Source organism: Petaurus breviceps, unplaced genomic scaffold (assembly GCF_028583685.1).
Source record: "Petaurus breviceps papuanus isolate PSGF00001 unplaced genomic scaffold, PetGlider_PUasm1.0 178, whole genome shotgun sequence".
NCBI lineage: Eukaryota > Metazoa > Chordata > Mammalia > Diprotodontia > Petauridae > Petaurus > Petaurus breviceps.
The window spans coordinates 8,695,580-8,723,079 of NW_027185777.1; the positions used below are offsets into that span (position 1 = coordinate 8,695,580).

General features: G+C 39.6%; 1 protein-coding gene across 1 annotated transcript in view; it reads right to left on the minus strand.

Annotated features, from left to right (window-relative positions):
• The window catches only part of CUBN (cubilin), a 298,821-nt gene that overhangs the window by 256,052 nt on the left and 15,269 nt on the right, over positions 1-27,500 (minus strand). The window contains exons 7-17 of the mRNA XM_069086260.1: positions 26,831-26,957; positions 24,982-25,141; positions 23,253-23,384; positions 22,278-22,373; positions 19,342-19,460; positions 18,653-18,839; positions 14,099-14,214; positions 11,857-12,091; positions 10,599-10,780; positions 7,278-7,440; positions 6,562-6,752 (exon numbers count right to left, since the gene is read on the minus strand). Of these exons, the coding sequence (XP_068942361.1) occupies positions 6,562-6,752; positions 7,278-7,440; positions 10,599-10,780; positions 11,857-12,091; positions 14,099-14,214; positions 18,653-18,839; positions 19,342-19,460; positions 22,278-22,373; positions 23,253-23,384; positions 24,982-25,141; positions 26,831-26,957 (1,708 nt within the window). The remainder of the gene's footprint in view (positions 1-6,561; positions 6,753-7,277; positions 7,441-10,598; positions 10,781-11,856; positions 12,092-14,098; positions 14,215-18,652; positions 18,840-19,341; positions 19,461-22,277; positions 22,374-23,252; positions 23,385-24,981; positions 25,142-26,830; positions 26,958-27,500) is intronic.

Consider the following 27,500-nt stretch of genomic DNA (forward strand, 5'->3'; position numbering starts at 1 on the left):
TCACAACTGAAGTCAACTCCCTACCAAAACCTCCTCCTCTTACCAGCTGCCTCGTTACTGCTAAGGGCACCACCATCCCTCCAGTTGCCCGGGCTCATAACTCACAACCTCTCTCTCTCACCCAACATGTCCCATCTGTTTCCAAGTCTTGTCCACTCTACCTCTGTAACATCTCTTTCATATTAGGCCCCTCACTTCCTGACACTGCTACCATCCCAGGAGTCAGTATCATTTCATGCCTAAACTATTACAATAGCTGCTGGTAAATCTCTCCCCACTCTAACCCATCCTCCACTCATCAGAGTGATGCTCCTAAAGCCCACGTCTACCCATGGCACCCCACAATCCCAACAACTCCTGCAGCCTCTTATAACCACCAGCATCAAAGACTAACACTTCTGTTTGGCTGGCCCCTTCCTACCTGTCCATTCTCCTCCCCTCCACATACTCTAAAACCAATGACACTGGCCTTCTTGCCATCCCTTGCCCTCCATCTCCAGACTCTGAGCACTTTCACTGGTTATCACCCAAGCCTGGAACTCTCTCCTCCTCATCTCTACCTCCTGGTTTCAATGCCTTCTGTAAGCAGGCTTTCCCAGTTTCCTTGAAGGTTAGAGCCTTCTCTCTGAGGTTATTCTCAATTTGTCCTGTATATATCTTGGATATACATAGCTGTTTAAATGTTGTCTCCCCTACTAGATTATAAATTCCTCAAGAACAGAGACTGTCTCTTCCTTTCTTTATATGTCCAGCTACATAACAGAAGCTTAACAAATGCTTGTTGACTAATGCATTGGCAGAGGGGCTTCCACACCAAGAATTTCCTATGCCTGTAAAATCAGAAGTTCACAGGAGAACATTGTACAAAGTAACAGCAGCATTGTGCAGTGATCAGCTATGAAAGACATAGATAGCTCTTCTCAGAAACACAATGATCCAAGACAATTCCAAAAGGCTCATGATGGAAAATGCTATCCACATCCAGAGAAAGAACTATGAAGTCTGAATGCAGATCCAAGCAGACTATTTTCACTTTTTTTTGCTTTTGTTTTTTCTTTCTCATGGTTTTTCCCTTTTGTTCTGATTCTTCTTTCACAAGATGATGAATCTGGAAATATGTTTACCATGATTGTATGTGTATAACCTACATCAGATTGCTTGCTGTCTTGGGAATGGGAGAGGGGAGTGAGGGAGGAGGAGTAAAAATTTGGAACTCAAAATTTTATAAAAATGAATGTTGAAAAATATCTTTACATGTAATTGGGAAAATAATACTATTAAGTGGGGGGGGGAATAATAAAATCAGAGGTTCAGACCTCTCACACAGTATATAAAAAGATCTTACAATAATAAAAGACAATCATGTGAAAGTCTACTTGCCATTTTTACTAAACAGTAGCACAAGATTTGAAAATAATGACAGAATTAATGATTGTCTTCAAAGGGAGGAGCTAAGTACCTGCTTTGGGTCTCTGACAAAACTTTCTGACTAAATAGGCCAAATAATGCAACCCCTCGTTCTTTTAGCATGTTTCCCCCCTTCACTTTCTTCTATCTCTTACACTAAGGATGTTTCCCTATGGTAAACTACAAACAAGTGAGATTCAGACTGCCTTCTACTGAGACAGCTTGTGGGAACTGCCCTCAAGTTGCACTTCTCTGCTCTCAGCCCTTCCAGGATGACACCCTCAATCCACTGTGAAGAACATATATGAAACTGTGGCAAGGAATTCCCTGGAGTTGGTGGAGCCTCAAAAAGTCTATTGATCACCCTTGACCATCTGTATAGTCAGAACCAAATGTATTCAGCTCCAAACAAAGAGAAAAAGGAAGGATTTGGTTCAGTCCATGCTGGACACATGTTTGTGGGAGGTGGGTAGAGATCAGAGATCACGCATGAAGCCCTAGTTCTTTTGGCTTTAATTGGGCTTCCCGGGGATCCCTCTCTTCTGAGCAAGTACAAACCACTTTTGGATACTTCTACTTTTCTTTCTTCTCCTTCCTTTCCATTTTCTTCTTTGCTTTTCTTTTCCTTTTCTCCCTCCTGCTGCCCACAATGACCAACAAGCAGGGGCTGAATGAAGCTATTAAGGTTGGGGGGTAAATCATTCCAATTCTTTCCCCTTTCCCCTTCTCCCCCCGCCCCCCCCCCCCCACATACCTCAAACTCTGGCCCTGATGGTTTTTAGGAGTATTATTCCGCAAATACTTTGCCTCTCTTGAGATTAAAAATTAAGCTTTCATTACAACCTGATAGATATTTCACTCCATTCTTATGCTTAAAGCCCTTATAAAATAATTATGAGACATATTGCCTTGTACTTTGGAAAACGCACGCCTGTCATATTCGCTGGAATGCTTTGCATCACTAAAATGCCCTCTTTATGACTGACTCAACTGCTGATTCAACTAAGTTTGCCCTAGAGGGACAAAATTCATTCACAGACGTTTAGAGCTAGAAGGAGATCTTCTAGGTCAGGGGATTTTAACTGTTCTTGTGACATGGGACCCATTATCAGCAGTCTACTGAAGCCTATGCACCCTTTCTCAGAATGATTATTTCAATTTGTAAAATAAGATACCTAGGCTTACAAAGGGAATAAATTGTATTGAAATACAATTATAAAAATATATTTTTTAATAAGTTCATGGACTTCAAGCCAAGAACCCCTGCTCTGGAGCTAGCCCTTATTCTATAGAGGAAGGCCCTAGGAGGGTCTTGCTCTATAACACACAGCGAGTTGGGGGCAGAGCCAGGACTAGGATCCTCTTTCCTGCTTTCCCATCTCCGCTCCTAACCCCACAAGCCATCCTCTGCTCACTAGACCACACTGCATACTATATTCTTCCATGAAGAGTTTTTAGAAGACATCTGGGGATGAGAAAGAGATGAATGGTTCAACAATCTATAAATTTTGTTAGGTTAATTTGTAGTTAAGTCATTTTTCAATTGTATTTGACTCAATGACTCCATTTGGGGTTTTTGTGGCAAAGATATTGGAGAAGTTTGTCATTTCCTTCTCCAGCTCATTTTACAGATGAGGAAACTGAGGCAAACAGGGCAAAGTGACCTGCCCAGGGTCACACAGATAGTAAGTGTCTGAGGCCAGATTTGAGCTCAGGAAGATGAATCTTCTTGACTTCAGGCCTGGGGCTCTATTCACTACACCACCTAGATGCCCCAGTTAATTCACACCCACAGTTAAAAACCCAGACTACCTTAAATCCAAGAAATATTACAGACTACTACCTTATGGCACCAAATTCCACTCAGAAGAGCCAGAACATATAAAGAGTACTGCTACTGAATAGAAAATATGTCTTTAAAAACAATACTCCTCAATAAAGGATGCAATTTTATGTCAGGAAATTTATCTTAAGTGTCTATTTAATAGGATATGTTTGTGAAATTTTTAAAAATAAAAAAAATTGTAAAAGTATAAGCAGCCTTTGTATATAACAATTCTTAGCTGAGTCACTATTTTTTAAAAATCATACTTAAAAGATCTCTAGTCTTTTCTCAAATCATCTAGAAGTTCAGTGCTACCCTAAGCTTTTGGTGTGATATAGGTCTTATGCATTTTTAGAGTAGGGAAACTTAGGATTCTAAATTCAGAGTTGGGAGAATTCAGTCCCTTCATGGAGGTTACTGTCTTAAAGTTCCCTATTTACCATGCAATGCTGCCTCAAGGAGAAGTCAAAGGTCCCCAATATTCACAGGTAGTTTCCCATCCCAACACTAATGAGGCCCAGCTCTTTTTAACTTCCAACATCAGACAAACTCAGGCCAACTAAGAGTAGCATATTCCTAGAAGAGCCATTGGGGTAGTAAGAATGCCAGGAAGGCTCTCCTGCCCAAAAGAATCTCCCTCCCTCTCCCCTTACCTAACCTGGGAATCACAGGGCCCGAAAGACCTTCAGTGGATTTTCAGTCCTTTGAGTTAACCACTTTCTACCCACTCCCCTTGTCAAACTGGTCCTCCTTTAAAATACAAATACCCATATGAGGGCCAGCGCTTTACTTTATTAACATTTTGGAGGAAATTAAGCTGCTAACATGCTATTCAAATCTTATAATTATACATTACTAGTCTTACCATCTTTGATGCCAGCAGTCTACTCATAGTACTTCCTCCTCCAGGACCTCTATAATACATGCCCTTGGGCCCTGAGGGGGGTAGCCTGCCTAGGACTCAGCCCAATGACTGGTGACTGAATAAATGCAAACCAACCCAGTTAGCCCACTATTATACAGGGTGGCCCCAGCCCACAGACTATGATTCATGTTCACCTTCTAAACAGTCCTCCAGCCATTCACCGGGAGGCCATCTTGCCCTCTATCTGTTGCCATGTGTGCACCCCCTTGATCTCATTCCCAACCCCTTTTCACCTTTTGTTCTGGGCATAAGAGCCAAAACAAAAGCACTATTACTGCTGGAAACAGGCTGTCAATTCATTCTCCTATCCATCAGCTTGAGGTCTTCATGAGTTCCCAGACCACAAGAGAGCTCAACTCAATTCAGTTCAATAGACATTCTTTAAGTTTCTGTTATACACATAAAACACAAGGCTAAGACTTAGATTTAGAAATGTTCTAAAGAACTTTATGACATATCATGTCATCCCCACAACAACCCTCTGAGCTAGTAAAACTGCTGGTATTATTCATATTATCCTTCTTTTTCAGATGAGGAAATTGAGGCTCCAAGTTCCAGCAATGACTACGTATTAGCAGAACTTGACTCTGAACCTAGGTGCCCTGACTTGAAATCCAGAGCTCTTTCTATTTGTGGGCCCCAAGATCTGGACACAGATTTTTTTTTAATGGTAAATATAACTTTCATTCTTAGGAAGTTGAATGGCTTGTGTCTTTGTTGCCAAAGCAACACTACAACTTTCCTGTCTTCATCCGGGAATGGTGTTCCATAAGTGGCTCTGTCTTTTCTCAAAGGGAGAAAATAGACGTCAGAAATTTAATTTCAGTTGGCAATGAAAAAGGCAAAAAAATTTTCCATAGTGTAGATTTTGCCCTCCAGGAGACTAGGGATAAAAAGTAAACTGCTCCCCTCACCAAGTGAGGTAGAACCTTACTCCTGAACTTACTCTTGAGAGACAGATAGAAATAGATATAGAGACAGAGAGACAAAGAGAGAGGAGAGAGAAAGGAAGAGAGAGAGAGATTCCCAACATCACAATATTCTACATTAGAACTCTCTTTAAGCTCTCTAACTCAAAATTAAATGAGGCAGGGGTTGGGGGAAAGGGAAGGTTTGTAGAATGGCACGTTTGTCACAGAAAAAAAAAAGATTTATTTCAGGCTAGATGAGCGGACAAAATAGTAAGGACCCAGCTATGATCACAGAAATGGATGATGATGAACAGCCACAAGAAGTTTTGTTCATTTATGCTGCAGCAAATTTAACTGTGGTTCCACCAGTCATTAGGCAAAAACATCCTTAACCACACAAACAACGGTTGTCTGTTTCTGCCTTCTCTTTCGTTTTAATCAAAATTCTTCATTCTGATCAAAATCAACGACTCTTTAAATGGAAACTGCCACTACAGTGATTGTAAATACATACAAATGACAAAAAGAAAAAATCCAGTTAACTCTGAATCTCAGTCTCTCCTTCCATAAGTGAACAGGGTGAATGAAAGCTCTCCCAGGTGTTTTTTAGCTCTAGGATGCTGTAACTCCAGGTACAGAAATGGAGGAAGGCCACATAGTTTGGAAGGGGGACAGAAGGGCATTGATCAGTGTGGGAAGCATGTTATCAGGAGGACCTGGGCTCCCATTCCACCTCTGGCATTAGCTGTCCAGGCCCAAGTCACTTAATCTTTCAGGGCCCCAGTTTCCTCATCTACCAAAATGGAGATAACACTACCTGTGTTAACCACCTCCACGGATTGTTGTGAGGCTCAAATGAGATTATCTAAAGTGCTTTGCAAACTTTAAAAAAGCTATTAAAAGGCCGGTTTTTTACCCCTGCTTTTTTTTGGCCTCTGTCCCTAAGTAGCCACATGACTTTACTTGCTCAAGTCCCTGAACATCTCTTGAGTTTCCCCTTCCTCATCTATAAAATGACTGGGCTGGATTAAATGATTCCTTGTTTGGAAGTTTGGAAAGTGCTAGAAACCCTATAGAACCTTTGACCCTGATGAATCTGCCACATGGAAATGTGCTTGCAAAAAAGAAAAAGCTAATGAAAGTACAGCAGCCAGCGACAAGTCATCTATCTAATCTCAGATACTCATCTGTAAAGGAAACTTTATGATCCTCTAGGAGATAATCTCAATGGTTATCTCTTGTTCCCAGCATTCTCTCCTGTTCCCTTCAGGGTTCATTTGGTTCAACAGGCTCGAGTTCACTATTATCATATTTTTCTTTCCATCCTCACCTAGAGACTCTAACCTTTATCTCTTTTCTTCTTATCTTCTTTGGCTTTTGAACCCAGAGGATAGTTAATTTAGGTAAATAAATTATCTTGGAAAGACTCCATTGTGTCTCCAGACATATCAACACTGATAAGGACGAAAATAGCATTAAGGAAGGAAAATCACCTCAATGGAGCTTTGTAGGCAGTGGCTCTGGTCTTCTAGTTGCACTTGGGTAAAGTTGAGATGGATCTTTTCACCAGGAGGCTGGGTAATGATATAGATGCACTGTCTGTTGTGAACGTAAGGGCTGGGCCAACCAGGAGAGATGATAGACCCTTCAGCAGCTGTGTAATTTCCTCCACAATCAGGATCCACTGAGATCAAATCAAAAGAAAAAATTGTTGGTGCAAAATCTAATGAACTGCCTGGTTCACAGCAGGTGCACACCTGTACATCCATTAACACAGGTATACACACAGTCATCCTCTTTCTGAGGGCCGTGCCTTAAAATAGACATTTTCCAGTTTGACTTGACTTCTCATTAAGCATATATGGTGACAAGACAGATGAACGTCTGCTCAACATGTATATTCCAATTCAACAGGGGCATTGCCATACTCCCTGGTTCACACCAGAATCACAAATCTTCTCTTCCTTTTATATCTCATAGCAATCCCCCTGGCTCTGTCTGTTAAATGGTGACCATAAGCTCTGGGACAATTGAAACATTGTTGGAAAAATACTTAAGACTTTTATAAAAATAGTCATGAAAAAGGCACTCTGAAGATAACTATAATTTTTTAGTAAATCACCATCTAACTTCAACACCAAATAATCCTTGCAAATGTCCCCTTGAACCCTTGGTTTCACATTGAGCTCAGGATAAGCAGGTTGCTTACCAAGTGAAGTGATGTAGGTGATATGGAAGCCTTTATCACTCCCTAAGGAATCTGAGTGAAAATGAATCCTGGCAAAGGGACCAGTAGTCACCAGAGGTGGCACCGACAGGGTGCCATAGAATTTCCCAAGCACGGGGTCAAGATTCAGGGGACCATCTCGAACCTAAACAAAAGAAAAAGAAATGAGATCCTGTAGAGTGGCCAGATTCTTTTTTTTTTTAATCAATCATCGAACAACAAGCACTAATTAAGTCCCAGTGTGATACACCAGGCACTGTGCTGTGAATGGGGGATATAAAGACCACAGTGTTTGTCTTCAAGGAGCTTCCATTCTCCCAAGAAACCACACATATACATGCAAGTAATTATACAAGATAAACTCGCTCTGTATGAATGGGTCACACCTCTCCCTTCCAAATACACAGCATGGCACATTCACTGCTCCAGATGGGATCATTCCAAGGGACTCATTTATGCAGACCAGAGGTAGGGTTGGCAGCAAATATTCCTAGGCAAGACAAACAAGCCCAACCAAGCCAAGTCATAAACTCAGAGGCTGCTTCAGGGAATAATTTCCTAAGCAGTAAAGTCAATGACTCCTCATTACTACGGCATCACTCTTTTGGCTAAGGAAGCTACCTTCGGGATCACTCGTACTTTTAAAATAATGGCTCCAGGAGATTTTTTAATGTTGCCTAGAATATTTTGGCTGGAGTTGGTAAGGCTGTCCTTTAACTGCTGCTTCTGCATCTCTACCCTCCACACCAGAAGTTTGTAGACCATGCCAGGCAGAGTATATTCCCACCTCTGCCCCAACCCCACCACCTCTTGTTCTAAAACTGTCATCCAATCAGCACTATCAGAATGTTGAATACGCCCTCCCAGATCAAAACACCCTTCCTTGGCTACCACTCCCCTAAATACATTGTCTGTAAGCTTCCTGAAGTCAAGGCTTTCAGGCTTTTTGTACTTCAGGGATTAGTACCAATGAGCAGCACAATAGTAAGTTCATTAATCGATGCCTTTTCATTCTTTCTTTAATATATTTGAGTGACAGCTGAGTATGGAGTCAGAGGACATGGGTTGAAATATTCTTCTGACATTTATACCTCTATCAGTCAGTCAATAAACATTTTAAAGTGCCAGTCACACAGAGGATACAAAAAGAGGCAAAAGACAGTCCCTGCTCTTAAGGAACTCACAATCTAATGGAAGGAAACAACAAGCAAAGAAATGTGTGTGAATAAGCTATATGCAAAACAAATAGGAAATAACTAAAAGAGGAAAGGCCCTGGAATTAAGGGGGGCTGGGAGGAGGCTCCTACAGAAGGCATTTTAGCATTTCAGCTGGGGCTTATAGGAAGTTAGGAAAGCCAACAGGTAGAGATGAGGAGGAAGAGCCCTCTAGGCACGGGGGGAGCCAGTGAAAATGCCTGCGGCCAAGAGAAATGGAGAGTCTCCTTCACAGAACAGCAAAGAGCCCAACATCATTGGATCAAAGTGTGGACAAGTCATTTATCCTGTGCAAGCCTCAGTTCCCTCATCCATAAGAGGATGGTTGCTAAGTCCTCCTCTTCTAGGTACCAATCTATATGATCCAACAAGCACAGGAGACTGAGGTATCACTTAACCTTTCCAAATACATTTTATATCCTGAAGACTATTTTATCTTGATTTTTAGCAATGCTATTTCTATTCTGCCTTAAGAGTGGCCCTGTTTCCTAAACATTGGGTTGGTCTGTTGTTTTTTTTTATTTTAAAGATGCCATGTGTCTTGAATATGGTACACTCCAAGGGTTAGAAGAAACCATCAGGAATCAAGCACATGAAAAGAAACTTGAAGATTTGGTAGCAGTGATGCCAATGACGTCCCAACTTGGTCTGGGCTCTCAGAGAAACATGAAGTGAAACCAGAGTTGCCAGACTGATGAAGTCTGACGGGAAAAAAAAGGACAATTTTTGTATCAGTTAAGTAGAAACTTTTTTTGTAGATTTTGCCTTAGAAAGCCCTTTGCTCATTGTAAGTTGTTTAACTTTTTAGGACTGTTTAGGATTCTGTTGTATATAAGGCTGTCCTCATTCAGTGAGTGGGAGGGATGGCATGAAAGGGGACAGAACTAACCTAGGAAATAATTTTCATCCTTCTTTCATTCCAATTACCTTTTACCCTTGACAGCAGATTTCTAACACACATCCAGATGATGGTGTGAGGGGTTAGCACTCAGTGAAAAGTGACAATCACATTTCTAGCTTTCTCTGTACTCTGTCTCAATGACTGAAGCTTTGGGTTCATAATTATTCTCAGGGATCTAGAGGAATGCTTAAGCATTTTTTAACTGTGGTATGATGAGATTTTTTTTTTTAGGATGCAGTTCAGGAAAATTCCTTCACAGCATTTCAATTTAAAGAGCTTATGTGCCCCATTTTTTCCACAGCGAGGTAGACATTCCAGCTCTCCCCCAAGGTTTAGAATCCATTACTCTGACTTCTAATTTACTAATGGTTTTAACGTGTACAGACTGCCATTTGAAGTCTTTATCATTCCATCTTTTATGAATAATTCTATACTATTCTGCCCTAATGGTCTAGGGAAAGTGTGCGTATTTATGTTTGGAAATTATCATTGGAATTATAACAATAGAGAAAATAGTCTTACCAAGGACACGTTCAGGACAAAACCTCTAAATTCCGAACACTTTTGTGAACCTATAAACATCTGGCATTGTAGTATAATAGCCTCTATTCTCCTTATTTATGAATTATTTCTTCATAGTAAGTTGTTAGGAAGGCCTATTTTTCTCTCCTTCTCTATAATACAGTTGAATGATTCCAGTTGTGTGGCATTTCATTAAGTGGACATTTTATCATTATTAATAAGCAATCTTCATTCTGCCAAGGTCAGAATCAAAATGTGGTTCCAACCATCCCACATGACTCAAATTTTTGGCCCAGATTATAACAAAAGACCAGGGCCTGGGGTTATTTTATAAATGGTATCTTTAGATAAGGGCTGCTGCTGTTACTCCTTTATTAGGTTACCTGGGTTTCCCAGTAAAGATTTAGGGAGCAAAATTCAATTTGTATTCAAAATCTCTCATCAACTGATTCATAACCAGCTCAAGTAATAAGATATCAGAGCAAGAAACAGAATTAGGCAAGGCCTAGAGAATGACAAAATGGATTGTTGAAATACATGGCAATGAGTAATTAAGGTTGGTGGGACTGCCAATAAACTGATAGTACTTATAACTGACATAATTAAAATCAAAATTCTGTGAACCCAATCAACATAGTGTTTTAAGATTTAAAATGATGACTTACTTCAAGATAGTCTCCACTGGCATTAGCATGATGTTCTAAACTGAGGGTCCCAAAAGCAAATGTTAGGACCAGGCTGGGAGTGGTTGTAATGATCCAGATGCAGTCTCTGCTTGGAGGATAATTCCCAGGGTATCCAGGAGAAATTATAGAGCCATAAGTACCAGTCAATAAACCGCCACATTCTAAAAGGAAGAGAGAGAAAAATCACTTAGCATTTCTACTGAAACTTTAATTTAAGTAGATTAATGGGACCTGCAGTGTAAGAGAAGTTGTCTTTATTTTAGTAGAGTATTCATCAAATAAGTCTTCTAATTTTCTTAAAGTCTGGACATGAAGTGTATCTGGAATACTCATAGTCAAGTTCCAAACGAGTTAATAACATTTATGGAATAAATGGCTTTATTACTGTTCAGGGATTTTTCAGGCCCATCCGACCATGATAGAAGACTCTTTCCTTGATAGAGATATTAGAGTGGTTTGCCATTTCCTTCTCCTGCTCATTTTACAGATGAGGAACTGAGGCAAACAGGGTAAAGTTACTTGCCCAGGGTCACACAGCTGGTAAGTGTCTGAGGCTGGATTTGAACTCAGGAAGATGAGTCTTCCTGACTATAGGCCAGGCCCTCTATCCACTTTGCCACCTTACTCCACTGGTTGCCTTCAGCTATAGCAAGCTACATGTTTCAATCTTAAATGGATCACTATAGTACCCTGAAAGAATCTTGCTCTAGGAATCCTTCATTTTAATTCTAGTCCTGTTTCCCTTAAACATCAATTCAATTCAACAAACATTTTAGTAAGGGACTTTTATGGGTAAAGCATGGGGCTATGCAGTGGGGATATGAAAGCAAAAATGAAAGTCTTAGACTTTAAAGAGTTTATAGTCAACTAGAATAAAAGTAAATTTTACTGGGTGGCTAGGTGGGGCAGTGAGTTAAATACCAGCCCTGGAGTCAGGAGGACCCGAGTTCAGTTTAGGCCTCAGACCCTTAACACCCACACACACACACACACACACACACACACACAAAACTAGCCGTGTAACCTTGGGCAAGTTACTTAACCCCAATTGCCCTCCAAAAGGAAAAAAAAGAGGAAATACCATGTTTTTAAAAGATTTTGCTAAGGGAAAAAAGATGTTTTGATCTCAAAATATCTTAATCAATTGACATTATTTTGTTAACAGAGTGAATTTTAATAACCTGATCTTTGGATTTTTAAATTTTTATTTGATCTTTTGCTATTCATTATTACATACCAGGTTGTTGAGTTTCCCATCTCACTGTGAAGACCCTTTCGTGCACTGATTGGTCAGAGTGGAAATAAAAATACAGAGCATTATTACTGCTGAAGAGTTCAGGAGGGTGATTGGAGCCACAATATTTTCCAAGGGGATATGCTCCTGAAGAATCTCCATCATGAATCTGAAGAAACTGAGAATGACACCTGTCACTTGAATCCAGCTGGAAAACTGGGAAAGTTATACGGAGGACCTATAAGGGAAAAACAAGCCAAAATTTACTATTTTTGTCTTTCCAGGTTAACTCTAAAATATTTGAAGTCATCTCTAAGGAAGAATTTTTATTCCAGCACTAAGCATGTCCATCCTTACTGATGAATATTCTGATGGCTGTTAAATTTGTCTTACAAAAAGTAGCCACATACTCCAGCTAAAGTTACAATCAACTGACAAATACTAACACAACTAAAAGAAGTCTAGTTAAAGTTATCTAATTTGTCACCATTAAAGTCAAGCAAATAATAATAATTGGTATGTAAAATTAATATTTCTAAACTGGGTTAATTTATGGCCAGCCCCAAAGCAATGCCCTCCTCTACCTTCAATGAATGCTTCCTACTTCAGATTTCACAAAGTGCTGGGCTTCCCCCTCTCGTCTAATGTACTTATTATATCTAATCTGTATTTTAGTTATCTGACTATGTTTTAAATCCTCTACTAAAATGTAAGTTCCATCAGAGCAGAGATTATATGTCTAAACTTTGTCTTACCCTGAACTTTGCACAGCGCTCAACAACACATTATATACTTAACAAATAGGTTTTGAATTGCTGATATTGTATTTATTCTGTGAGATTTAACATTAGCCAGATTTATATAGTTTATTTCAACATTAGCTGGCTACTATCAGCATTCGCCAGAGTTTAGACATTAGTCCTAACATTTGTACTGGGGTTAGATAATTATGGGAAGGATGACATCAAGAGCAAAAGAAAAAGAAAGAGATAATATGAGGAGAGAAATATATGCAAGTGTGAAATTGAATGTAGAGAATGTATTCTAGTGTTAAACTTTGGAACAAGTAAGATGAGAAAATGTAATGTTTTATTTCACACAAACCAACAGGCTCATGAAATTCTCTCCTCTATAATCATGACTTGGAATCGTGAAATTATACAGTAAAATATTCATCATTTTAAAGATAGGGTGGTTGAGAAATCGTTTTTTAAAGTCTTGTGCCTGTGCTTTGTTAGAGTTTTAAAATTAACTAACATTACGGCCTTTCTCTCCCCACTCAGGCATATTTTCTATGCCATATCTAAATGAAATAAATTAGACTGGTTCCATCCCAAGGAATTTATACTCCTCCCTACATTCTGGTTTAAATGATGTATCTCACAACAAACACAGTGATAAAGAAAAACTTCTATTCATTAGTTTCCTGGCAACATCAAGGCTATAAAATTATTAAGACAATGTCCAAATGAGAAATTCCTTTTACGTGGAGAAATTAAATATTCTCAGTATTACAGAATAGAAGAGATAAAAAATGATTAAGAAACTAAATCAATAGAGGCTAAAGGGAAGGAAACAACAGTATATCTATCTGAAAACAAAGCATTTTCTCATGATTTTGCCTATTTGGGTTTTAAAGGCCCTAAAGGGGCCTTTCCTGAAGGAAAACAAGAATAAAGATTCATTATTCATCATTAAACCCACCCTCTCAGGGTTGTTGTGAGGATCAAATAAGATAATATATGTGAAGTGCTTTGCAAACCTCAAAGCACTATATTAATGTTGCTGTTATTATAAACATTAATCAACTATTTTAAATGGTGCTTATAGCATTAAATTAAGAGGCAGAAACTAAGCAGGCTAGTATGGGATAAAAGATCTGGTATGAAACTTTCTGTTCTCAGATCTGGTACTTATTACTGAGTTGGGGTAGTGGTCTAGAAATAAGAATGCATGTTTCAGGGAATGGTAAATATTAGATCTTTGAGTTAATGAGGCTAAGAACCTTAGACCCAGGGCTTGGTTGGAAGTATGTCTGGCAGCTCTCTCTCAGTCATTGCTGAAGAATAGCTGAAGCCAAACTTCACCTACCTAGCAACTACAGTTACATGCACCTATGAAATTATGGATTGTATGTGATTATAGACTGGAGATTATTCTCATCACATTTTGGGTTCCTCAGACTGGGGTAGGTTTTCCAGCACAAGATGCTTCCATGTCTAGCCAGCCCCAGCCCCCAACTTACCTTTCTTTCTTCTGTTCGAATAACCCAGAAGCAGTTAACATTATCATTGTAGCCAATGACCTGTGAATTGGGGTAGCTGAAGGACCCATTAAGCCCTGAAAGTGAACCTCCACAAACTGAAAAAGAAAAAGAAACACAAAAAAAGAATATACTTTCAAACAGAATACCTAAGAGAAAATGCTGTAGGCTTTCTTCCCAGATAATACTGCCTTTTATGATGACTGTACAAAATGGCTCAGCCTAACCTGTTTGGAGACCATGATTCTTAGTAGAGGCAGAATAATTTTCAAGCACAGATGAATTCTCTCTGTGACCTCAGACAGACTATCCCCACAGCCCCACAGTCCCTATTACCCACCTTCAGTCTCATAAACACACAGGACCCAACCCTAGGCTCCAAACCTCACAGGAAGAAATTTAAGGAGTTAAAATTTAGACACAAGATGAAGAAGATAGAACTCCAAGACTACTCCTGTGGTAACATCCCTAGATCCATGACTGTTCCTGTTTACTGAGTTATAAATCACTGATGTGGCCCAGCATAAATTACTCTGGCTCGCCTAGATCTAACTGGGCTTCTAACGATCACCAGCATGGGGTTTTGTTCCCAGGCTCCTAATCGGTAATGCCAGGAAGTGATTGAAAACAGCTGCTCTGGTGCCTAACCAGTTGTTATCGTACCTGAAGCTTGGTACCCTTCCTCTCAGTGTGCTCCTGTTCCCAAAGGAGAGCATTATCCTTTTCACTGGGCTCTGGAGTTGGAAGTTATAGCCTCTGCTACCCCACCTTTCTTTCCCTTAATCTGTACCCTCTTGGCTGACCCTGTGAGCCTCTGTCCTTTCTATTATTTGCTCAGAAACTCAAACCCAAAATGCTCATTCTCTTCCCTTAATTTGAAAAGCATTCCCTGTCATTGACGCACAAAGATGGGGACTCCTGGGTTACTCCTTCTTGCAACTTTCTTTATTGTGACTAGAATCTGAGATTGCAGTGACCTCAGAAGCTAGCCGGTCTGATGCCTACTTGAAATAAAAATCAGTTCTATCACCCAACAAGTGGTCATCGACCTGCCAGGGCAGCCTGTTTCACTCCTGCATGGCTCTGGTAGGAAGATTTTCTTTGCATCAAAACTATGTTTTGTTCTTGATAACTTCCACCCACTGGTCCTAATTCTCCCCCTGTGGTCAAACAGACAAAGTCTATTTTCTCGTCCACCTAACAGCCCTTCAAATAATTTGAAGAAGTTCTCGTGTCCCCTATGAGTTTTCTACAAATTAAGTGTCCCCATACTCAGTGGCTGACAGGAAAAGAATAATCAAAGTCATGTCCTTATGATTAGGACATTCAGACACATAAATTTTATGGAGACATTGTGCATATCATCATGCTATTGAAATGATCTCAGTTCATATTCTCATCCTGTGTCATTACTGATCATTTTCTAATACAATCAATCAACAAATCAACATTCACTTATTTATTTATTTTATCAATTATTAATTTTTTTTGCATTATGAAAGAAACCTTGGAGAATACAGGAGAAATAGGTCACATGGTCCCTGACTTTAAGGAACTTACAATCTAGTTAGGTGGACAAAATGAGTACATGTGAAATAATTAAGAGAAGAAATAAATGCTAGGCTGAATGGGGCTGAATAAAAGCACATAATACCAAGTCTAAAACCATGTCTAGCTTTCAATCTGGATAACTCCAGGTGAGAAGTCCAGGACTCCTCACCATGTTCCCTATGCACTGGTTTGTCCCCTCACCTTATTGTCTCACAAATAAAATATTTTCCTCCTTCTCAAGTTCAGAATCTGTACTTGGTTGTGTTGCTTCCCCAGCCTGGAACTGTCTCCCCTCTGGCCTCCACCTGTTCTCACCCTCCTCATCCCTCAGGGCCCAGCCTAAGTCTCACCTCCTCAATAAAGCCTTCTTGTCATTCTTTGATCTTCCTATCCTCAGAACTTCTACCCCACTTATAATCTTCACACAAAACTCAGCACCTAATCACATACTGCCTTGTATTATTCGTTGCTTAATTTGCATTTGTCATTTACTCAATTAGACTGAAAAGTACTTTAGCATGTTCATTCTGTGTTGAGTATTTCCTCCTGACACCTAGTAGCTGCTCAAATAAATGCTCATTAAATCATTCAAACTACTGATTCGTTTCAATGGAGGTAGCATGGTGTCATTCGGAAAGTGCCAGACTTTGAGTCAGGAGGGAGATGGGTTCACATGCTAACTGTAATGTCCAACAGCTGTTTGATCAAAGGCAAGTCACTGACCATATCTGGGCCACGGTTTCCTCATCTGTAAGCCAAGGACAGCTTACACGGGAGTTGTGAAAAAAATGCTTTATAAACCTTAAAATGGTCATTTAGTTAAATATGAGTTATAACTCATCTGGTTATTACTATCTACCAGGAACTGTGCTAAGTGCTACAGATACAAAGAGAAGGGAAATAGTTTGACCCCTCAAGAAGCTTACACTCTAAGGAGGGAGTTAGCATATACAGATAGAAGTGTACTTCTGTGTACTTCTATATACTTGATATAAACAAAATGAACACAAGGTAGTTTTGGGGAGGGAGTGCAGTAGCAATGGGGTAGACCAGAAAAGATTCCATGCAGAAGGCAGCAGCTGGGCTCAGGACTAAAAGAAAATGGGTTTTTCACAAGGAAGTGGTACAGAGGGAGGTTACTGGAAGAAATGGCCAGGTCAAAGACATGGAAAAGGAGACATCGTGTGCACAGAACAATGGGTAGGGCAGGATGGGGAGATGGTCTGCTGGAGAAGATGGCATCAAAGGGGGTTGGACTTGGCAAGAAGAAGGACCATTCCTTCATCAAAGGACACAGTAAAGGAGAAAATGGTAGGAGTTGTTGATTAGTCCTTGAAGGATGGATCACTTTGGGTAGATAGAGGAATTAAAGGAGGGAATTTGGTGAGGGAAAACAGCAGGAGTGAAAGCATGTGGCCCAGGAAAAGCTCAGCATGTATGTACGTGACAGCCAGTGGAGGCTGTGTGCTGGACAGGAAGCAGGGGCAGAGACTATCCAAGTCCTTGAAAACAAGTAGATTTTAGAGGCAATCAGGAACCACTGTGAATTCTAGAGTCAGAGAGCAACTAGACACAAATGGAATTTTGAGATGTTATAAATCTCCTACATGATGAAAGAGGGTAAACATGTGGCTTGGTTTGTCACAGAAGAAATATCTGGGAATGGGAAATACTCATATGGGTCATTTTCTTTTTTTGTTTGAAAGAAAGTCATTTTGGCTTACATTCAGGCATAAAAGAATTCTTTTCAATCTAATACAATCTCAATTTTTATTTTAAAACTATTAATTTCCTCTTTAGGGGCAGCACAGCATAATGGGTAGAGTAGGGGTGGGAAACCTGCAGCCTCAAGGTCACAGATAGCCCTCCAGGTCCTCAAGTGCAGCCCTTTGATTGAAACCAAACTTCACAGAATAAATCCCCTTGGCAAAAGGATGTGTTCTGTGAAGTTTGGATTCAAAGGGCCACACTAGAGGACCTAGAGGGCCTCAGGTTCCAGGGTCAGTCTTGAAGAAAGGAAGTCCTGGGCTTAAGTCCAAGCTCTGACACATGCTATGTAGCCATAAACAGGTGCCCCAACTTCCCACCACCCCAGGCAACTCCCTACGACTGAATTATCGACGAGCTGCTGATTATGCAGCTAGGTGGCACAGAAGAGAAAGCATTAGACTCGAGTCAGGAAAGCCCGAGTCCAAATCTCTCCTCAGACATTTATGTAGCTCTGTGACCCTGGACAGCTGACTTAACCCTCAGATGCCTCCATTTTCTTATCTGTAACGTGGGGATAATAACAGCACGGACCTCCCAGTGTTGCCATGAGGATTAAATAAGCTGATATTTATAAAGTGCTTTGTCAAGTTTAAAGTGCTGTATAAATAATATTGAACGAGATGATAATGATGATTATGTTAATGATGATGACTTGTATTAGTAGAAGGGGTTTCTATACCAACAACTCTCCACACCAACAAAATAACAGGTACCCCAGCACAAACAAGACAAAATAAAATAAAATCCCAACTCCGCTCATGCTAGAGGATTGCAGCAAAACGAAACTTAAATCACTGAAGCAACTGATAAGTGTTTGCCCTTCTTACGGGCTTCCTCACCCAACAGAGGAGTTAAACACTGGGGCCAGAACGAATTTGCCTTTGTTGCTGTTCAGTTGTTTCAGCCATGTCTGACTCTTTGTGACCCCATTTGGAGTATTCTTGAGCAAAGATACTGGAAGGGTTTGTCATTTGCTTCTCCAGCTAATTTTACAGATGAGGAAACTGAGGCAAACAGGGTTAAGTGATTTGTCCAGGGTCACACAACTAGTAACTGTCTATGCCCAGGTTTGAATTAAAAAAGATGAGTCTTCCTGACTCCAGGACCAGCACTCTATTCACTGAACCAGGTTTAGTAGAAGTGCTTATAAAATAATTACCATATAAAAGTATATGTCAAAAATATCTCATTTGGTACCCAGACTTTGAATTTTACCTTGCTGGGGAGTCTGACACTGGGAGCCGGTCCAAGCACTTGTACATTCACAGGTATAACCATTGATGCCGTCAGTACAGGTCCCCCCATTAAAACAGGGGTCGCTCAAACATTCATTGATGTTTTCTGTGCAGTTGGTGCCTTCCCAGCCTGGATGACACATGCAGTGATAGCTAGAAACTGTTTCCTATAGGACAAAAACAAAACAGCCAAGAGGTGTCCAGGACATCTGAAGGAATTCAAATGATAAATCAGGTGAACAAATAAGACAATGCTAGTTGATGATGTTTTAAGCAGGTACCAAGACCTTCCAACAGTGTAAATTATCATTAATGAACTTAAATATCGACTACTAAATATAAAAGGAGGTTTAACTGGATTAGTGTAAATGGTGTTCACTCTAGTATCTTTGCAATGGCCTCGTAAATGAGTGAGAGAAGAAAATTCCCACTCTGACTCATTCCTGGGAATGGAAATCATTATTTATCTCTTAATTGTGTTGTAAAAGTAGGCGGTAGTGAGAACCATGGTAACAACATGACATTTATACAGTGCTTCAGTGTTTACAAGGACATTTCTAAAATGAATATGGTACTTTAGAATGGTATCTCTTTCTGGTTTGGAAGTATATTCAAATATTAATTGCATGGACAGATATTTCATTGTCTTCAATGAGAGAAAATACTTACGATACACTGTCCATTAACACAGGGCTGACTCTGGCAAATATGGCTGAGTGGGACACATCCATCCTGCCCATAACCATGTCCAGTGTATCCTTCCTGGCAGACGCAGGTGGGTAGAGAACCTGGGAAGAAGTCAAGTGAACCAGTGAAGTTGACCTCAGTAGAGGCAGTGTAACAATATTTAGGCTGTGCTAGACAACTCAACCAGTTGGTTGTTTGATCTAAATTATACCAGTGAATCAATAAAAAAAATTTTTTTAATTGAGTGGCTATTTCAGCATAGTGCACCTGCCTTCCTGGAACTCATCTGAACTGTGTCAAAGCCAAGTTCACGTCTCCCCTTCCCCATGAAGTTTCTTCCCCCAATCCACCCAGTTTCTATTGAGACTTTTTCATTTTGGCCCTTATTCATATACACCATAGACAATTTTTAATTCAAGCAATGCATATTAAGTGCCTACTCTGGTCAGAGCAATATGCCAGGTGCAGGAGAAATAGTTAGATAAATAAATAAACTCTCTACCCTCACAGAACTTAAAATCTTACTTTTAATAGCTTCCTATGTGTATTTCTTATCTCATCAACAAGACAGGAAATCCTCTGAGGTCAGGCCCTATGTAATTTATGCTCCTTTCTTTTCTTGTCTTCCCTTATTAGAATGTGAGTGCCTCTAAAAAAGGGACTCTTTTGCTTTTCTATTTATATTTCCAGGACTTAGCACATTGTCTTGAAAATCATAAATGCTTAATATATACCTTTCCATCAATTCACTTATTCATGTCTTCTTTGCATAGTTTATAGTAGTATCTGGGCACATAGTAGGTAGGAATGATGAGATTTAAAATAATTTGGGCAACGTCATTCTGATCAATCAACAAACACCTATTAAGTGTCTGCTTTTTGTTAGCTACACTGGAAATAGAAAGGCAAAAGTGGAGCAGTTCCTGCCCATAAGATGCCTTCCATTCTAATGTGGGAAATTTTTCAAGTAGGGAAATCCCCTACAGATGGAGAATTGCACCTACCTTTAGTTTTTCTTGTGGGAGATTCTTTATGGAGTTGGCAGATAATTTAGGCCAGGATGGGGAACCTGTGACCTTCAGGCAGCATGTGACCCTCTCGGTCCTCAAGTGTGGCCCTTTGATGGAATTCTGCACTTGAGGACCTAGAGCACCACATGATCACAAGTTCCCCATCCCTGAACTGACATCCAATTTAAAAAGAAATGGAGAGCCACTACTCCACAGATGATTCCTGAGGGGCATATACAGACTTAGTTTTAAAATGTAATGTTATTTATCTCTTACTGTATTTTATTTATTTTTCTTAATTACATTATAATCTGGTCTGGACTTCTCTAGGGAGGGTTGCAGACCACATGGTTCTGTCTTGGGTGACAATCTGCCTCCCTGTTTTATCCCTCTCTTGGTGATTACCTTCACCCAAATCTCGGAAGGAAGTTATACCTGTAGTAAAAGGCATGGAGAAAACCTTGGGGGAGGATAGCTTTTAAAGTTGTACTTTGTTCAGGAGGGTTTGTTGAAGAGAATCATTAGCCTGCCCATTCCCTTCTCATGTTGTCATCAGTACATTGCCAAAATTTATACTTTTCTACCAATTTTGCTTCGGGACCCATTGCATTTCCCTTCATGCTGCTGCAACGTATTTCCATATTTACGACTGCATTTCCCAGAATTTGCATCAATTTTTCAGAAATTCCTGATCCTAGGAGTTTGCTCTGAGCCTCACTAAGAAAACCAGGCAGAAGCACCTCCAAGCTATGAATGAATGGTCTCTATTCTCTTAAGAATGACTGAGGCCTTCCCTCATTTCCCTTAATTCTCACAAAGAGATTTCTCTTTAGAAGCTTAACAAATTCCAGTCACACGTATTTCTTAGATTTCTTTGGCTGAACTGTGGTTTGGACTGTTTAAATGAATAAAAAGGACTAATTCGATTGGGGAATTGTTGAAAAGGAAATAGAACCTTGGCTTCTAGATAGTTATCAGATTTTGTGGACTATGCAACAAAAAAAGGAAGGGAAGGAGAAAGGAGGACTAATTCTTCATCTGATTCTATACGTTGAACAAGAAGTAGAACTTAGATCTATAGAAATTGCCTAACTACTACAATACAACTTTATATACTTATTTTAGTACAGATGATTTATTTTAGTTATTATTATAGAGCTTTAACATGAACCGGTGATTATCTTTAGATTTTTTTTTTAATTTTGTCATCTTAATTGGCCCTCTGTTGCTACATATTTATTGCATGGAATAACTAGTTTCCTTACTTTATTGTCCCCTTCAAATCTGGCAGTAAACATAATGTTATTAATGACTTGCATGCAAAAAGGTGTCCTAGATGAAAATCATCAAAGACAAATCTGATCAGAAAAGGAGATTTGCCAGCTGTGTAAAAAGAGGGACGATAGGTTGAAAGCCTAAACCCTACACAGTGCCCACAAAAGGAAGATGAAAACTCTCGCTAGCCCTTGTTAGATCCTCTTGGGAGGAATTACAGAAAGCTATGGACACAAACTATGAGAGTAGAGAAGATGTGAAGGGATTTTCGTCTGCAATGATGGAAAGGATGGAAAGGGAATGTGGTCACCATTGGATGGGATAGTATTGAAGTTAATGATCAAAGAGATCTATCAAAAAAGAAAAAAAAAGCAGCACAGTAGGAATTACCAATGTTCATTACACTATCATCAACACCGTTCTTAAAGTGGAATGGCCCATAAGTGATGCATAAGTCTATATTTATTTTCCAAGAGTGGAGATTACTACAAGGGATCATTCCTACTGCAGGTTCAAGTAAAGAAGCTCCAGGCTAAGGGCCTGCAATTTCAAATAATCTATTACTAAATTGCAGAGTTGTCATAAAGACTACGATTTAAAAATCTAGCACTAGAAGAAGATATATGATATTACCTGAACCAGGGGTACATAAAGCATTCGGATGGCAGCCTCCATTATTCTCTAAGCAGATATTTATTAGGGTACACACTTTTCCATTCCCTTCGTAACCTGATCAAAGTAAGAACATAGTTATTTTTTAAAATTATATTAAGACTAAGTAATAAATATTCCAGAGTGAAAGACCCTAGAATATGAAGCAGATGAATCAGATTCTCCTTTCATACAAGGGTAATATGTATAAAGTCCTAGAACAAAAGTAAAGTAAAAACCTAGAACAATAGGGAATTCATAATTGAATTAAGTAGATAAATGCTTAAATTGTTTCTTTTTTTTTTTTTTAAAAAAAAGGTTGTATAAGTAGAAAGTACTGATATTTTCGGGCAAGTTCTTTAACAAATCCTTTACATTTGTAATGATAACTTCAAGGTTCTTGGCTCTAAGGAACTTCGGAAGCCCAAAGCACTGGCATCATTTTATAGTATTAAGATGCTACTTTTTACTTAGGACTTTCTGACCATCTCATTGAATAATATGTGTTTAGAAAAATTAATGTTTATGACTTCTTTCAGGATGGACAACCCAGGTGTTTTATCATCTAAATCATCATAAGAGTATATTATATTTATTAATTACATATGAAAAATAAGCCTATGTCTGACATCTCACATACAGTCTTTCAAATCTTTTATTGCTATATTATTCCAAATGTGTATTTTACAACATGAACAAAGATAGCAATTTCCATTAGCATCACAATACAAGGTTATTATGCAATGATCTTCCCATAAGTTATGGTAATACTGATATGCCTGAATGCACCTATTAAATTAAGTTAAATTTATTTCTACCTTCAAAGTATTCCATAGTATTGGTTTCTTGAAATGTATTCTAAAAGCGACTGACAAATGAATTTCCTTTTGAGTGAGTTTGATTCTTTTCTGAGATGAGTGTTTCGCTGTGAGAGGAGCAGGGGATTTGGTGGCTCACCTGGAGGACAAGAGCCACATTGATAGGATCCAGCTGTATTGATGCACTGAACCAAGGGGACCAGAGAACACCCCCCATTGTCAGTCTCACATTCGTTGATATCTTCACAGCTATAACCACTTCCTTTATAGCCTGTGACAATGAAAAGCAGGTTCAGAAAGCATACTTATGTATTTGGACATTCTGGCTCTCAAAGTCAATGGCCAAACAAACCTGCTGAGGTTAGGCCACCTAAGAAGTGCGACTTGGGTTATAAACACAAAGCTATTTGTAATTGAAGTTGAAGTTTATTTGGTAGAGATATAAATGATATTTCTTTCAAAAACAAAATGTTACTTGCACTTTGAACATTACCTAACTCATACTGTTCTCTGGTGCTCTTTTTTTTGTGATATACCTTCCAAAGGGGCTGCAGGATATGACCCAGGAGGTGAAGGACTGTGAGTGTCAACAGGTTGCAGCGCAGTACAGACAATGATTTGCTCAGGAAGAGGCACAAAAAGCTATCACCAGGAAGTATGTGTTTGGAAAAGGAGGAAGTAGCTGGTCAAGTGGCCAGAGCAAGAATTAGCAGGGAGAGAGCCTAAAGACAGAACTGGTACCTCGAATTCCAAAGACCTACAAGAAGGCTGTCAATATTCTTTGTGGAATTTTTATGGGAAGTTATGGACTAGAACCTCACAAGATCAGAAGGTATAAATGGGCTGTGAGATCTATTTCAGGGAGCATACACATTAATGAGATCAAGTCTCTATTGAAGAATTGAAGCATATATCACAAATGCCCTCTAGGCTTATAATTATCACATATCTGTGATCTCTCTCTTCTTCTTCTTCTTCTTCTTCTTCTCTCTCTCTCTCTCTCTCTCTCTCTCTCTCTTTCTTTCTCTCTCTCTTCCTCCCTCTCTATCTCTCCCTTCCTCCCTCTCTCTCCTTAGCCATCTATACGTGGCAGATGGCCCCTGAGGAGAGATAAAAATAAGTGACTACCACTCCACTCACTTGAGAATAGCTCTGTCTGTGTTGTATGTGTGTGTGTATACATATGTGTGTGTGCACATCTGCATGCATGTGCTGCAGACACCAGATGCATGTGCACAGCAAGGAGAAAACACTTCCTTCTTTCCAAAGCAGAGGTGGAGAAGGAAATTATTTTCTCAAGGAGTATTTACATAGGCCCAGTCTTCTAACCCATAGATAAAAGAACCAGCCTCAAAGGATAATACCAGACTTGGAAAAGGAAAATTCTACATATGAAGACCTGTTGGTGTTCTATGTATTCAGATATATTCATCTATCTGATGTAGGCATCATGGTGTTCAAGTGACATTTTAAAAGTCTATTTTAGCTCCCCTGAACGTCATAGAATCTTGTTCCTGGAAAGACCTTAAAGACTACTTCACACAAACCTCTCATTTTACAGCTGAGGAAACCAAGGCCCAGTTAGTGAGACAATTTTCTATTTCTACTCAACACAAAGTCACACGAGACCACAGGCCTGATGGCCAGTTCTGTCATTGTCTAAATATCTATCTATATCGGTCAAATCCCAGTTGTCACTTTGCTAAAGTAAGCTGAGATTAAGTGAAAATGGCCATGCAATTTGAATTCCTCCAAATAAAAGTACTGTGATAGTGGGGGTAAAAATGGTTCAGAACCTTACCTCCCTAGCCTCTGAGTACCAATATACATCACCATTAACCCTAGGGTTGAAGAAATAAATGCCTTACCTATTGGACAGGGCCCACAGTAGAAAGAGCCTTGAGTATTGACACACTCCACCAGAGGAGAACAGGGAGGATCTGGAAGACCGCACTCATCTATATCTATGCAGTTAGTACCGTTGGGTGCTGTACTCCATCCAGCATTACAGATGCAGGTGTAATTAGGCTAAGAGAATGAGGACGAACACAAGTGAGAATGATCGGGAATAATAAAAACTCATGTTGATATGGAACTTTAAGTTTTATGAAACAATCTCTCAACCAAGAGGCCAGATTTATCATCTGGCTCTCATTTCCATAAACCAATTGAGGGGATTCTCTTCCTCCCTTCTTCTCGTATGATTAAGCATTTATGCATGACCATACTAAAAAGGAAACATCTTTGCTGGAGAAGTAAGGGAAACCTATCATTTGCCTAAAAGATGCCAGAGTAAAAGCAACAACAATCAGGAGCTGGAACTCAATATAATTAAAGTCAATCAACTCAGTCTACTCTGTATTTAAGGGAAAAACACCCATGTAGGCACAGGCTCCTAGAAGTCAACTCAGTTTGTTTTCCCTTTAGGGAGTTCTCTTCTTCCCCAGGGAAATTGGAGGGAGCAGTTTGCAGTCACGTGGGTAAAATGTGGAATGCATTTGAAAAAATAGAACTGGAAATGTTTTTTGCCAAAAGATGACTCACTCTCCTCCAGAGTCACCTAGAGTAGCAAGATTTTACTCCCCCTCCATCTTCTCATAAACTGGAAGGTGAGACTTCATTTAGTTTTGCATCTTTGCACATAGGCCACCATCAGGTTATACATGACATTCCCCAAACCCAATCCCTAGCAGTATAAAACAGAAAAAAAAAATGAATTCATTAGTATACTCTTCCAAATACATTCAAAAATAGAATTTAAGACCACTTAAAAAGATGAATCTAATAGAAGCTCAGGGAAGAGGGTGCCACTTTCTCAAACATGTTCTATGTGAATCTAGGAATGCTCTGAAAATCCATGGATAGAAGATAGCTGAGATGTCCTAGCATCTGACTTCCCTCATTCCTTTAGGCAATCCCTATGTTCTGCGTATGTGCCATTTGTAAGGCACAGTGCTAATTTTGTACTAGGCACCCTCACAAGATACAGACAAAAATCTCGATCACTTCTCATTCCAAAAGTGTTAATCTAATCTATCCTAACATAGTCATTGTGAATTTCAGGATTCTAGTCTTTGCCACCCAAAGGGGCTCCACTTCTTTCCATTGCCAGGAGAATCCCTAACAAATTACTGACATGTCATTAGCCACGGTGCTCCTTGGGAGGCATTCCTTCCAAGAGGAGGCATCACTCAAATCAGGGCAGTGAAATGAAATAGAGTTTCTGGCCCTAGACCATATGATGTCTGTATATATATATATGGTGAATAGGCATGAGCAGGGGCTATCCCCGCCTTACTAAAGTTAGGACAAACTTACCCTGAGGTTGGTAAGTTTGTCAAGACCCTGAGCTCCACATGGTTTATTAGTCAACATTTATTAGGCCCCTGTTATGCTAGGTGCTAGAATACAAAGATGAAAACAGTTCCTGCCCTCAAGGAACTAATACTCTATCAGGGGAGGTCAGTGGTTCCAGTATTCATGTGCACTCAAAAATCAGCAATGAAAAAAAAAAGAAACACATTTCAACCATACCTTGCCAGGAGAGTCAAGTATTTTGTGTAATTTTGACATCGTGTAATTGTTAGTCATCACAAGAGAGAAGAGGCCAAGATTCTCAGATTCATGAAGCGGAATTGAAAGTCTTTGATGCTCTGTTTAATAAATTCCTCAGGGAATTATGCCTGAGAAAGAGCAGTCCTGGGAGAAATAACTTACCACCTCAACCTGCTCACGGTCCAAATCCTCACAGACGCCATGCGTACAGAGAACTTTTGAGCCCCGGTGACAATCATTATACGCGGAAGCACACTGAGGTCCATAGTTCTCAGGTCTGCAGGTACAGCTGTTGATTACATAATACCATTATGCCACAAAACCTTCAAGAACACATGTCCAATTTTATAGCATTGAAACAAAAAATAATTTGAATTGAAAGTCAGGGATGTTAAAAACTAAATATGAGATAACAGGCCAGCAATAAAGAGCTACAGATTTAGGTCTCAGAGGGGAAAGTCTATTTACAGAGACTGCATGGTCCAGTGGGTTGAATGGGGAAGCAAGCAAAATCCAATGCCAGTGGGGCCATTGATTCATTACCAAGGTCAGAATGAACTCTGAAAATTCCAAATATGCCAGGTCACTAGACAGAGCTTCCAAAGATTAGATTTGTAGTACTATAAAACCCACCAACACCTTTTATTTTATTTTATTTTATTTTATTTTATTTTATTTTATTGGTTAAGACCTATGATTACATTCATATAGAGAATGCCTAGTTAGAATACTCCACGTTTCAATACAGATAAACAACTGACCTTTAATCTATAGTCTTAGAGAGGTGTCTGGGCCACCAGGAGATTAAGTAATTTACCCAGAATCACATAGC